At 53.7% G+C, this 13,602-nt stretch overlaps 1 protein-coding gene across 7 annotated transcripts in view; it reads left to right on the top strand.

Annotated features, from left to right (window-relative positions):
• The window catches only part of KIF9 (kinesin family member 9), a 57,257-nt gene extending 46,165 nt beyond the window's left edge, over positions 1-11,092 (top strand). For 4 of the 7 annotated variants that reach the window (XM_054059207.1, XM_054059205.1, XM_054059206.1 and 1 more), the window contains 8 exons: positions 137-227; positions 1,465-1,598; positions 3,652-3,834; positions 4,836-5,044; positions 6,354-6,533; positions 8,513-8,628; positions 9,452-9,556; positions 10,843-11,092. In XM_054059207.1, the coding sequence (XP_053915182.1) occupies positions 137-227; positions 1,465-1,598; positions 3,652-3,834; positions 4,836-5,044; positions 6,354-6,533; positions 8,513-8,628; positions 9,452-9,556; positions 10,843-10,950 (1,126 nt within the window). In that variant the 3' untranslated portion in view covers positions 10,951-11,092. Of the gene's footprint in view, positions 1-136; positions 228-1,464; positions 1,599-3,651; positions 3,835-4,835; positions 5,045-6,353; positions 6,534-8,512; positions 8,629-8,741; positions 9,397-9,451; positions 9,557-10,842 lie in introns of those variants that run through there. The other 3 variants (XR_008448619.1, XM_054059208.1, XM_054059209.1) reach the window with 3 other exon arrangements.
• Positions 11,093-13,602: the final 2,510 nt, after the last annotated feature.

Genomic DNA, 13,602 nt, shown 5'->3' with positions numbered 1-13,602 from the left:
TCGTAGACCAGGATGGAAGAGCTGCCGGGCAAAGGCCGTAGAGCTTTGGCAATCTGATATTGGCAGGTGTTACTGCTCTTAATACGTTAAATAGTCCTCCTTGGACACCCCGGTAAGGAGCTCTTTTCTCTCCCAGCCATCAGGAGCGTGAGGTGGAGGACAAATTGCGAAGGAAGTACGCTCTGATAGACAAAAGTGACTTTGCTGCCGTCGCTGCTGTTCAGAAGGTAATTCCTGGATCCCGAAACCTCACCCGGAATCCATTTCTGAGTGGGATCCTTTCCTGCTGAAATCTTGACTCGCCTCCTGTGCTCAACTTTTCTCCACTAAAACCTGAAGCTCGGGATTGTTCGTGGGATGAGTGTGTCATAACACTTGCAGGGAGTAGAGATGCACCAGTTTCAAGAGTGGCATTCATGCTCTGGTGAGACCTCACCTGGAGTCCTTCATTCAGTTCTGGAGTCCTTCATTCAGTTCTGGAGTCCTCCATTCAGTTCTGGAGTCCTCAGCACAGGAAGGACCTGGATCCGTTGGAGCAAGTTCAGAGGAGGCCACGGAGATGATTTGAGCACCTCCTGTGTGAGGACAGGCTGAGAGAATTGGGGTTGTTCAGCTTGGAGAAGGCTCCAGGGAGACCTTACAGCAGCTTTCAGGACTGAAAGGGGCTCCAGAAAAGCTGTTGAGGGACTTTTTCCAAGAGCCTGGAGTGATAGGACGAGGGGGAACGACTTGAAATTGGAAGGGGAAGATTGAAATGAGACATTAGGAAGAAATTCTTCCAACCAAACGATTCTGGGAATCGATGAAACACTTGGTAGTTAATACGGATTTTCAGGTTGGATCGTACAACAGCGTGGAAGAGCTGCTGGGGACGGCTTTTGTGGTCTAGAATCATTGAATCATTGAATCATTGAGTAGTTTGAGTTGGAAGGGACCTTAAAGATCATCCAGTTCCACCCCCTGCCATGGGCAGGGACACCTCCCACTGGATCAGGGGGATCCAAGCCCCGTCCAATGTGGCCTTCAACACCTCCAGGGCAGCCACAGCTTCCCTGGGCAACATCTGCCAGTTCCTCACCACCCTCATGGGGAAGAAATTCCTCCTTATGTCCAGTCTAACTCTGCCCCTCTCCAGTTTATCCCCATTGTCCCTCGTCCCATCCCCACACGCCTTTGGGAACAGCCCCTCTCCAGCTTTCTTGGAGCCCTTTCAGGTACTGGAAGGTCATTCTAAGGTCTCCTCGGAGCCTTCTCTTCTCCAGGCTGAACAACCCCAACTCTCTCAGCCTGTCCTCGGATGGGAGGTGCTCCAGCCCTCGCATCATCCTTGGAGCCTCCTCTGGACCCGTTCCAACAGCTCCATCTCCTTCTGTTGAGGATTCCCGAACTGGTCCCAATCCTCCAGATGAGGTCTGGACAGCTCTAATGCTTCCTGATCCATGTTTTATTTCTTCTTGTTTCCAGGCAGGTGTGGCTGATGTTGATGGTCATTTCGTGTGGAAAGAGGAAGGACGGGATGTTGGGACTAGAACTGCTCCTTTTTCATCCAGACGTGGTGAGAAGAAGATATCCAGGAGAAGCGATGAGCAGGTGTCCAAGTGAGTTCAGCAGCCACAGAGCTCTCCCTTTTCCCTGATAATGTATCATCGCAGCGACCGCATCTGGTCGAGGTGTGATGGGCATCCCATGGAGGATGGCCAAGTGCAACGTCCTCCTCCTGAGCTGGAGCAACCCCAGGGACAATTCCAGGCTGAGTGGAGAATGGATTGGGAGCAGCGCTGAGGAGAAGGACTTGGGGTGCTGGGAGAGGAGAAGATGAACATGAGCCGGCAATGTGCGCTCCCAGCCCAGAAACCACCCGTGTCCTGGGCTGCATCCAGAGCAGCGTGGCCAGCAGGGACGGAGGGGATTCTGCCCCTCTGCTCCTCTCATCTGGAGGATTGGGACCGGTTCTGGAACCCTCACCAGAAGAAGGAGACGGAGCTGTTGGAATGGGTCCAGAGGAGGCTCCAAGGATGATGCGAGGGCTGGAGAACCTCCCATGCGAGGACAGGCTGAGAGAGTTGGGGTTGTTCAGCCTGGAGAAGAGAAGGCTCTGAGGAGACCTCAGAGTGACCTTCCAGAACCTGAAGGGGCTCCAAGAAAGCTGGAGAGGGGCTGCTCATAAAGGCGTGTGGGGATGGGATGAGGGACAATGGGGATAAACCGGTGAGGGGCAGAGTTAGACTGGACATAAGGAGGAATTTCTTCCCCATGAGACTGGTGAGGAACTGGCAGAGGTTGCCCAGAGAAGTTGTGGCTGCCCCATCCCTGGAGGTGTTGAAGGCCAGGTTGGATGGGGCTTGGATCCCCCTGATCCAGTGGGAGGTGTCCCTGCCCATGGCAGGAGGTTGGAACTGGATGGGCTTTGAGGTCCCTTCCAACCCAACCCATTGTATGATTCTATGGTTTTGAAAGGGAAGGAGGAACCGGCGATCAGGAGTGAGTTCAGAAAGTTCCTCCAGTTTATAGAAGTGATGTCCCACCTTTGGTAGTTTGTACGACTTGTGTGGCCAAGAGCATCTGCTCGGTTCCTTCCTGGCATTTCCCCAAAGTCCTTTTGCAAGAGAGAAGAGGAACCACTGAGGATTTAGTGGCCACGTGATGCTCAGTTTATTTTTAGGGAGATGGAAGAAGATCTGGAAAAGACTTTTGCGAATCTCTTTGAAGTCACACTGCCTGTCTCGTGCAGACCAGGCTGGTGTTGCTCATGGAGGTTTAGCTCATGGGTGGTGGGGAGACAAGACCTGAGGAGCTAAACAACATCTTGAGGAGGTGAGGCTGAGGGCAACGAGGGGGACAGTGAGATATCTGGAGAGGTGGGGGAGCAAAGCCCAGGGTGGGATGAAGCCTGGAGGAAAGGGGCAAGACCTGGAGGAGAAGGATGAAGCCTTGAGGAGTTGGATGAGACCTTGAGGAGATGGGCAATGCCTTGGAATCATAGAATCACTGAATCTTTTGGTTGGGGAAGAGCTTTGAGATCACCAAGTCCAACCGTCCCTGTCCACTACGAAACCAGATCCCTGAGCACATCGTCTGCCCGGCTTTGAAACACCTCCAGGGATGAGGACTCCATCACCTCCCTGGGCAGCCTCTGCCACAGCCTGAGAGCCCTTTCCAGGAAGAAATTTGCCTGATATCCAATCTGAACCTTTCCTGGTGCAACTTGAGGCCATTTCCTCTCATCCCATCTCTTGTTCCTTGGGAGAAGAGCCCAACACCCACCTCACCACAACCTCCTTTCCAGGAGCTGCAGAGAGCCATGAGGTCTCCCCTCAGTCTCCTTTTCTCCAGGATAAACACCCCCAGGTTCCTCAGATGCTCCTCACAACCCTTGTTCTCCAGCCCCTTCCTCAGCTCCGTTCCCTTCTCCGGATGTTCTCCAGCTCCTCAAGGTCTTTCTTGGAGTGAGGGCCCCAAAACTGACCCCAGGATTCGAGGTGTGGCCTCACCAACGCCGAGTCCAGAGGGACGATCCCTTCCCTTCTCCTGTGGCCACCCCAGGGCTGATCCAAGCCAGGATGCTGGTGGCCTTCTTGGCCACCTGGGCCACTGCTGGCTCGTGTTCAGCCGCTGACCATCAATCACTCTCATCTTTATGTCCCCTGTCAGGAAGGAAGAAGTCAAGAGCTGTCCTAGTGTGACCGCTCTGGATGCTTTATTACCATCAAAAATCCCAGTAACGCCATCCACTGAGGATCTGGAGGTGAAAGAGGTCGTGAGTGACCAGGATACAGCAACCACTGATGCAGAGGTCTCAAAGGCAGTGCCCATGGAGGATTCCCACCGGCCCAGGTAAGCTTTCCTTGGAAGGGAGTATGGTTTGAAGCTGAAAGAGGGGAGATTGAGGTGAGATCTTAGGAAGAAATGTTCTCCTTTGAGGGTGGGAAGGCCCTGGAACAGGTTGCCCAGAGAAGTGGTGGCTGCCCCATCTCTGGAGGGGTTGAAGGCCACGTTGAATGGGGCTTGGATCACCCTGATCCAGTGGGAGGAACTGGATGGGCGTTGGTCCATTTCAACCCAAATCATTTCACGGTTCTATGGTTCTAATCTACCATCACCCAGATCCCATCCCTGCTCAAGGCATGGGGTTGGAACTGGATGGGCTTTGAGGTCTCTTCCAACCCAAATCATTCCAGAATTCTGTGACCAATAGTCATTATTTTGTCTGAAAATTCAGACCGTTAAAAGTTCCACTTCCCGAGGAAGATTCGGTTCTGAGGCAGCTCCTAAGAAAGATGGTTTCTACGCTGAAAACTCTCTCTTCTGGGAGCTGTGGGGGAAAGCGGGTGGGAAGGTTGGCCTGGAGATGATACCACGGTGCTGCTCCTGCAGCCGGATCGTAACGGGCCCATGGAATACCATCCATAAAGCTTGGCTGTGGATGCTCCTACAAACCGTGTCACCCTGCGGAGCAGAACAACCGGACCTCATGGAATCATATTCTAGTTTAGCTTGGAAGGCACCTCAAAACCCATCCAGTTCCATGCCCTGCCAGTGGGACACCTCCCACTGGATCAGGGTGCTCCAAACCCCATCCAACGTGGCCTTCAACACCTCCAGGGATGGGGTAGCCACAACTTCTCTGGGCAACCTGTGCCAGGGCCTCACCACTCTCATGGTGAAGAAATTCCTCCTTACGTCCAGTCTAACTTTGCCCCTCTCCAGTTTATCCCCGTTCCCCCTCGTCCCATCCCCACATTCCTTTGGGAACATCCACTCCGCAGCTTTCTTGGAGGCCCTTCAGATACCGGACGACTCACGTCTATGTGTGTGTCCTTTGAACTTGGTTGCAGCTCCCCTCCACCCAAGCCAGTGGCCTTCGAGCAGTTTAAGAAGGAGAACGGAAGCGAGATCAGCCGGATCTTTAAAGAAAACAAAAGCATCCTCCTCGACCGGAAGAAGAGGAGCAGTGCGGTAGCGCAGAGGATCAACGTCATCAAGCGTGAGATGGAAGGCATCAAAAAGGCTCTGGAGGATCAGAAGCGGGAGCGGTGGCAGCACGGTGAGCCGCTGCTCAGCAGGAGTCATGGAATGGGTTGGGTTGGAAGGGACCTCAAAGCCCAGCCAGTTCCACCCCTTGCCATGGGCAGGAACACCACCCACTGGATCAGGGGGATCCAAGCCCCATCCAACGTGGCCTTCAACACCTCCAGGGATGGGGCAGCCACAGCTTCTCCGAGCAACCTGGGCCAGGGCCTCCCCACCCTCATGGTGAAGAATTTCTTCCGAATGTCTCATCTAAATCTTCCCTCTTCCAATTTAAAGCCATTCCCCCTCGTCCTGTCACTCCAGATCCCTGGAAAAAGTTCCTCCTCAGCTTTCCTGGAGCCCCTTTCAGTCCTGGAAGCTGCTCTAAGGTCTCCTTGGAGCCTTCTCCAGGCTGAACAACCTCTGCTCTCTCAGCCTGTCCTCATAGCAGAGGTTTTCCAGCCCTCGCATCATCTTCGTGACCTCCTCTGGACCCATCCCAACAGTTCCATCTCCTTCTTACGTTGAGAACTCCAGAACTGGACTCAGAACTCCAGGTGGGGTCTCACCAGAGCGGAGCAGAAGGGCAGAATCCCCTCCTTCACCCGCTGTCCCACTGCTTTGGATGCAGCCCAGGACACGGTTTCTGGGCTATGAGCACGTGTTATCGGCTCACGTTGAGGTTCTCCTCCCTCAAGTCCTTCTCCTCAGGGCTGTTCTCAATCCATTGTCCACCCAGCCTGGATTTGTGCGTGGGATTGCCCCGATTTGGGTGCAGGACCTTACAGTTGGTCTTGTTGAACTTCATGAGGTTCTCACAGGCCCACCTTGAAGTGTCGCTCAGCCTTTTTATGGCCATAAAAAGGCTGAGCGACACTTCAAGGTGGGCCTTTGCTCTTTCTCCCACCTGATGGTTTATTGTGGAGGCCCCGGGAACGAACTGATTTGAGGGAACCCAAGAAGAAGAGATGTTTATCACAGGGAAACAGCACTGTTTTAACCGTCCCCAAAGCGTTGACCAACCCTTTGTCTCAACCCCCCCTTATCGTGGCTGCTCAGGGAGTTCCTCAGCAGCCGCCGTAGAAGCTCCAAGAGAGACGCCGTCAGGCTGTCCTTTGGGTGTCTTTCTTCATCCGCGTATGTTCAGGGAGGACCCGTGTCTGAGCAGGTTCAAGAGGTCAACAGTAACTTCTGCCCCACATCATCCAACCCTGTCTTTGTTGAAGGGTTGTCCAAGGAAACGTCAGTCATGTGGTTAACCTCATGTGGTTTGAGATATGAGGACTGTTCTTCACCCTTCTCCACCTTCATGAGAACCTTCGTTTCCTTTTCTTTCCCTCCAGGAGAGTACGTTGATGAGAAAGGACAGATTATAATTGATGAGAAGGAGTTTCTACTCATCGTGAAGTTGAAGGACCTGAAGGAGGAGTACAGATCTGCCTATGCTGAGCTGCAGGACCTGAAAGCAGAAGTCCAGTACTGCCAACGTCTGGTGGACCAGTGCCGGAACAAACTTATCTCAGGTACTGTCTCATCCGAGTGGTTTCCCAACAGCCTCCGGTTCAGCCAGCGAGCGTGAGAGCAGCTCAGTACTGGAACACTTCAGAGTCGTTGGTTGGAAAAGACCTTGGAGATCATTGAGTCCAACTGTCCCTGTCCACTATGAAACCAGATCCCTGAGCACCTCATCTGCCCGGCTTTGAAACACCTCCAGAGGCGGACACTCCACCACCTCCCTGAGCAGTCTCTGCCACGGCCTGAGAGCCCTTTCATAGAAGAAGTTTTCCCTGATGTCCAACCTGAACCTGCCCTGGTGCAACTTGAGGCCATTTCCTCTCATCCCATCCCTCGTTCCTTGGGAGAAGAACCCAACACCCACCTCACAACAACCTCCTTTCCAGGAGCTGCAGAGAGCCATGAGGTCTCCCCTCAGCGTCCTCTTCTTCAACTAAACAGCCTCAGGGCCCTCAGCTGCTCCTCACAACCCTTGTTCTCCAGCCCCTTCTCCAGCTACGGTCCCTTCTCTGGACGTTCTCCAGCTCCTCAAGGATGGGGATCAACCAGGGTCAATGCTGGGTCCTGCACATGGGTCACACCAACCCCGTGCAGCTCCAGGCATGGGGAAGAGCAGCTGGAAAGCTGCCTGGAGGAGAAGAACCTGGAGGTCTTGGTTGACAGCGGCTGAACACGAGCCAGTGGTGGCCCAGGTGGCCAAGAAGGCCACCAGCATCCTGGCTTGGATCAGCCCTGGGGTGGCCACAGGAGCAGGGAAGGGATCATCCCCCTGGACTCGGTGCTGGTGAGGCCACACCTCGAATCCTGGGGTCAGTTTTGGGTCCCTCACTCCAAGAAAGACCTTGAGGAGCTGGAGAACGTCCGGAGAAGGGACCGGAGGTGGGGAAGGGGCTGGAGAACAAGGGTTGTGGGAGCAGCTGAGGGCCCTGGGGGTGTTTATCCTGGAGAAGAGGAGGCTGAGGGGAGACCTCATGGCTCTCTGCAGCTCCTGGAGAGGAGGTTGTGGTGAGGTGGGTGTTGGGCTCTTAAGGAACAAGAGATGGGATGAGAGGAAATGGCCTCAAGTTGCATCAGGGGAGGTTCAGATTGGATATCAGGCAAAATTTTCTCCTGGAAAGGGTCCTCAGGCCGTGGCAGAGGCTGCCCAGGGAGGTGGTGGAGTCCCCATCCTTTGGAGGGGTTTAAAGTCGGGCAGATGAGGTGCTCAGGGACCTGGTTTAGTGGTGCACCGGACGGTTGGACTTGGTGATCTCAAAGGTCTTTTCCAACCCAGTGATTCTATGATTATCCGACCTCTGTGCCATCCTGAAGCGAAGAGGTCATCTCCGAGCTCAGTGCAGGGGATGAAGTCAGTGCTGTTCCATCACGTCCACGGCACCAGGCTCTGGTTTCCACCTTGGTTCTCCTTCCTGACCTCAGCCCGAAGCAGCTCCGTTCCTGGAGTTCCTCTTGGACTTCTTCTGGAGCTGTGGGTTGTCCTGCTCCGTGACGGAACGTGCCAGAGGGACTGAGCCGAGCAGATCCGCTTGGTGGCAAACGCCTGGGAAACGCCTACGTGAACAAGGATACAATTCCTGCACCTGCTTGGTGTTCTCACTGCCTATTATGGGATGGAAAGTGCCTGGGCAGCTGTAGCATTTGGAGGTGAAATCTGATCTCCAAATGTTTCGCGGTCCCTCAAAAAGGTCTTCTCCAGGTGAGATGACTCCAGGATGGAGTGTCATCTCCGGGGAAGTGGCCTCGGGCGACACAGCCCAGGGGACGGCCACCACCTCCCAGACTTCCTGGGCCACCCAAGCGTGTCCTCTCCTTCTTAATCAACCTTTCCAAGAGTCTGAGACTCCAGAGCTTGGAGCTCAGAGGTCCCATCAGAGAATTGAGGTCCCATCGGATCCGTGGACATGAAGCCAAGAGCAATCCACCTTTGTCTCCTCAATCATTACAGCCGTGTTTATTATATCTCTCGGGTTTTTTTTTTGCTTTGCAGAGTTTGAGACCTGGTACAACGAATCCTTTTTTATTCCAAAGGATGTTCAGAAAGCTCTGAAACCTGGTGGGAACATCAGACCTGGAAGGATTCCCATCAACAGAGTCATGTGCCTGGTGAGTTGTTCTGGCTTATTCTCCTTGAGAACCACGCACGGTGTGGTCACGAGGGCACAACTCAGCTTCTGGGAGGAGGAGGAGGTGGCACCTCTGTCCCTTTCTCCACGCAGAGTGGTTGACGTTGAAATCCAACGTGCTGAGATGCAGACACCAGTTAGCTGGAGGTCCATCTTGCTTTCTCGTTCACTTTACCGTTAAAAGGCTAAAATAGGATGGCGTGGTTGAAGGATTTGGTCATCTGCTGTGAGTAACCAGGCAAATTGCCCAGAGGTGGGAGGAGGAGCTGGAACGCTTCTCTCCATTCCACATCCGTAATGTTTACAGCGTCGTTATTGTGTTTCGTGTTGTAGGAGCTGATGCCCAACCAGCTCTCTGGTTAGAAACCACCACTGTGGGGTGGCTGAGATCTCTTGGCATTCCTGATGAAGCCACGTTATAGAATCATAGAATAATTCGGGTTGGAAAGGACCTCAAAGATCATCCAGTTCCAACCCATGGCCATGGGCAGGGACACCTCCTGCTGGATCAGGCTGCCCAAGGCCCATCCAACGTGGCCTTCAACACCTCCAGGGTGTTGCAGAGGGAGGAACATGATCCCATGAGTCGTTACGGCCCTGAGGAGACATCTGAGGGGGCTTTACGCTTGCAGATGGATTGGTCCTGCCTAAATCTGCTCCCCTAAGGCGTGGAAGTGAGGGGACTTCTCACTTCTGAGGCTTCCAAGAGGTTGTTGTATGAACACTCAAACGGGATCGGTTGACATCTGTGTCTCCAGATGTGTGTTCTTCACATGGAGTGAGGTTTGTCTTTCTGCTGGCAGGAGGAAGATGACCAGGAGAGGTTCAAGCAGATGCAGGAGAAAACGCTGCCAGCGTGCCCGGCTTCGGTCTCGTTCTACAATGCGAGAATGAAAACTGATCTAAAGGTAATCCCTGAAGGACACGGTTCCACCTACTCCCTTCCGATGGGCCTTGGAGAGCGATTCTGCACCTCGCTGCCGCACGAGGTGTTGGGACTCTTCTGGAATGGAGGATGTTTTGGTAGATGCTGGTTTGGTTCCGTAGCACAACTAAGCTCTTTGAGATGATGCTACGAGGAGAGGCTGAGGGAGTTGGGGTTCTTCAGCCTGGAGAAGGCTCCGAGGAGACCTTAGAGCAGCTTCCAGGACTGAAAAGGCCTACAAGAAAGCTGTGGAGGCGCTTTTCCCAAGGCTCTGGAGTGACAGGATGAAGGGGAATGGCTTTAAATTGGAAGGAGAAGACTTTGATGAGACAACCATGAGGCATGGTTGGATTTGATGATCCGATGGGTCCTTTCCAACCTGGTGATTCCTCTGATTCTATGATTAGGAAGAAATTCTTCACCGTGAGGGTGGGAGGAACAGGTTGCCCAGAGCAGTGGTGGTTGCTCCATCCATGGAGGTGTTGAAGGCCACGTTGGATGAGTCTTGGATCCCCCTGATCCAGTGGGAGGTGTCCCTGCCCATGGCAGAGGGTTGGAACTGGATGGGTTTTGAGGTCCCTTCCAACCCAAACTATTCTCTGATTCTATGATCGCTGTCTCTGCGTGATGTAAAGGCTCAATCCTGTCCGGTCTTCTGCTAAAACCCAATCCCAACACTTATCACTTCTAGTTCCTTCCTGGTGAGGGCTCACCGTAAGGCCCCACCGAGGCCCTGAGCTTGACGGGACTTCAAAAAGATGGAGTGTTTATGAGCGAGAGGGCCGCCCGCCTTCATCCATGAATGTTTGTAGGAAAACATCTCCAAACCACCTCTCCAGTGCTCAGGAGGAGCTTCTTCTCAGGACTTCTTGTTCCCTGCTTTGAGGGACCAAGTTCTGCTTGGAAAAGCGACCTCAAATTAGAGCTCACTCACATTGGAGCACTTGTGAGAGGTGGCTGAGGGACCTGGGGTTGTTTATCCTGGAGAAGAGGAGGAGAGACTTCATGGCTTTCTGCAGCTCCTGGAAAGGAGGTTGTGGTGAGGTGGGTGCTGAGCTCTTCTCCCAAGGAACAAGAGATGGGATGAGAGGAGGTGGCCAGGGAGGTGGTGGAGTCTCCATCCCTGAAGATGTTCAAAAGATGGGGAGATGAGGTGCTCAAGGATCTGGTTTCGTAGTGGACAGGGGACGATTGGACTCAAAGATCTCAAAGTTCTTTTCCATCCGGATGCTCCTGCGATTAACGATCCTCTCTTGGTTTTGTTGCCAGGACGCGTACGCCAGAACTTTGTCATCCCTCGAGCAAATGCAGAAGAAATCTGGGCTTCTGAGAACTGCTGGGAAGAACAAACCCCTCTCGTTCCTGCATGTCACGTAGCAGATGTCCGCTCAGCCTGGAACCTCGCATTCAACACAAGCAAAGCCACCTCAGAAACCATCTCGTGTTTGTGTCCACCATAGATTTATCAACAATAAACAGTAGGAAGAGCAGCAAGACTGGTGGTTACTGCTAATCAAACCTCTTTCCATCCCTGTGCCGGAGGTAGGACCTCCTGAACTTGTTCTTGATGGAGCATCAGATCACGTCGTTGCTGGTTTGATGCTCTCAAGGTGGACCTTGAGAATCGTTGAACCATAGAATCACTTGGTTGGAAAAGATCTTTGAGATCAAGTCCGACCATACCTGTCCACTATTGGATGAGATCTCTAAGCGTGTCATCTCCCCATCTTTTAAACACCTCCAGGGATGGGGATTCCACCACTGGAGAAACCTGGTGAGAGCAAGTCCTCTCTTGGATTGAAGCAACCGCAGGGTGTTTGCTCTCCAGGAGAGAAGAAAAGGCTGGAGAAGCACTGGAGAACACAGAAGCGTTTCCATCTGCTCTCTGGCGTGGGTTGGTGGCATCTTCCCCACCTCAGGAACTGGATGACGTTGGCCCACTGCTTTCTTGGAAGGTGATTCAGATCCAGAAGGAGATCACGGTGCCCAGGAACCCGAGAGCTCCAGAAGATGCGTTGGGCTGCGTCCAAAGCAGTGGTGAGGGAGGGGATTCTGCCCCTTTGCTCTGCTCTGCTCTGGTGAGACCCCACCTGGAGACTCGTGTCCGGTTCTGGAATCCTCAACAGAAGAAGGAGATGGAGCTGTTGGAACAGGTCCAGAGGAGGCCATGGAGATGATCTGAGGGCTGAAGCACCTCTGCTGTGAGGACAGGCTGAGAGAGTTGGGGTTGTTCAACCTGGAGAAGAGAAGGCTCTGAGGAGACCTCAGAGCAGCTTCCAGGACTCGAAGAGGCTCCAGGAAAGCTGAGGAGGGGAAAAGCAGGACAGGATGAAGAGGAACGGTTTGAAGCTGAAAGAGTGGAGATGGAGATGAGATCTTAGGAAGAAATGTTTTCCTGGGAGGGTGGGGAGGCCCTGGAACAGGTTTCCCCAAGAAGTTGTGGCTGCCCCATCTCCGGAGGTTCTGAAGGCCACGTTGGATGGAGCTTGGAGCAACCTGATCCAGCGGGAGGTGTCCCTGCTCAGGGCAGGGGGTGGAACTGGATGGGCTTTGAGGTCCCTTCCAATCCAAACCATTCCATGATTCGACGGTTATTGATTTCCAAAGTTGCTGGAATTCTGAGCCAGGTGGAATTCCCCACGGAAACGCCTCCCCAGGAACTGAACTCAGCCTTCCTTCGACCTCCTTCTCCCTCCACCATAACGTGCTTCAGGGTGGGAGCTTCTCCCCACCCTGAGGGTCCGTGTGTCACTGCCGCTCGCAGGGTGGTCCTAAAAAAAGGGGGAAAAAAAAGCAAAGAAATCTCAATTTTGGATGCTGCAAACGTCATTTTTGAGACTCCCCCGTGAGTGGAAAGGCCCATACTGCACCCCATAAAATCATGGAAACGTTCAGGTTGGAAAAGACCTCATCCACTCCAACCATCAGCCCAACCCCATCGCGTCTACTAAACCGTGTCCCGAAGTACCACGGCCACATGGCTTCTTGAACCCCTCCAGGGATGGAGACTCCACCACCATCCTGGGCAGCTTCTGCCGGGGCTTCACCACTCTTCCGGTAAATTAATGTTTCCTAAAATCCAATCTGAACCTTCCCTGGTGTAACTTGAGGCCATTTCCTCTCATCCCATCCCACGTTCCTTGGGAGAAGAGCCCAACACCCACCTCACCACAACCTCCTTTCCAGGAACTGCAGAGAGCCATGAGGTCTCCCCTCAGCCTCCTCTTCTCCAGGATAAACACCTCCAGGTCTCTCAGCTGCTCCTCACAACCCTTGTTCTCCAGCCCCTTCTCCAGCTCCGTTCCCTTTTCCGGACGTTCTCCAGTCCCTCAAGGTCTTTCTTGGAGTGAAGGACCCAAAACTGACCCCAGGATTCGAGGTGTGGCCTCACCAGTGCCGAGTCCAGGAGGACAATCCCTTCCCTGCTCCTGTGGCCACCCCAGAGCTGATCCAAGCCAGGATGCTGGTGGCCTTCTTGGCCACCTGGGCCACTGCTGGCTCATGGTCAGCCGCTGTCAACCACCACCTCCAGGTCCTTCTCCACTTTCCAGCCACTCTTCCCCACGCCTGGAGCTGCATGGGGTTGGTGTGTCCCAAATGCAGCACTCAGAACCTGGTGGAACCCCATCCCGTTGGTCTCATCCCATGAATCCAACCAGCCCAGGTCCCTCTGCAGAGCCTCCCAACCCTCCAACGGATCACCTCTTCTGCCCAACTTGATGTTATCTCCAAACTGACTGAGGGACCACTTGATTCCCTCATCCACATCATGGATAAAGATGTTGATGGGAACGGGACCCAGCACGGAGCCCTGGGGTCACCACCGGTGACCAGCCACCAACTGGATTGAACTCCCCAAGCCCAAAAGCTGGTGGAGACACTGAGTTCTCCAGCCTTGTCTCACTGGAAGAACTTGGATCTCCGGGATTTGTGGAGCTGGTGGAATAAAACCACCTCGGAACGGAAAGGAGTGGGGTTTGGTGGATTTGTGGTTCCTCTTGGCAACGTGGCCTGGGCTCTGGTGGGACA

Source organism: Cuculus canorus, chromosome 2, assembly GCF_017976375.1.
Source record: "Cuculus canorus isolate bCucCan1 chromosome 2, bCucCan1.pri, whole genome shotgun sequence".
In the NCBI taxonomy this organism is placed as follows: domain Eukaryota; kingdom Metazoa; phylum Chordata; class Aves; order Cuculiformes; family Cuculidae; genus Cuculus; species Cuculus canorus.
The sequence above is the reverse complement of the archived record's forward strand: the minus strand, read 5'-3'. Positions and strand labels throughout refer to the sequence as shown.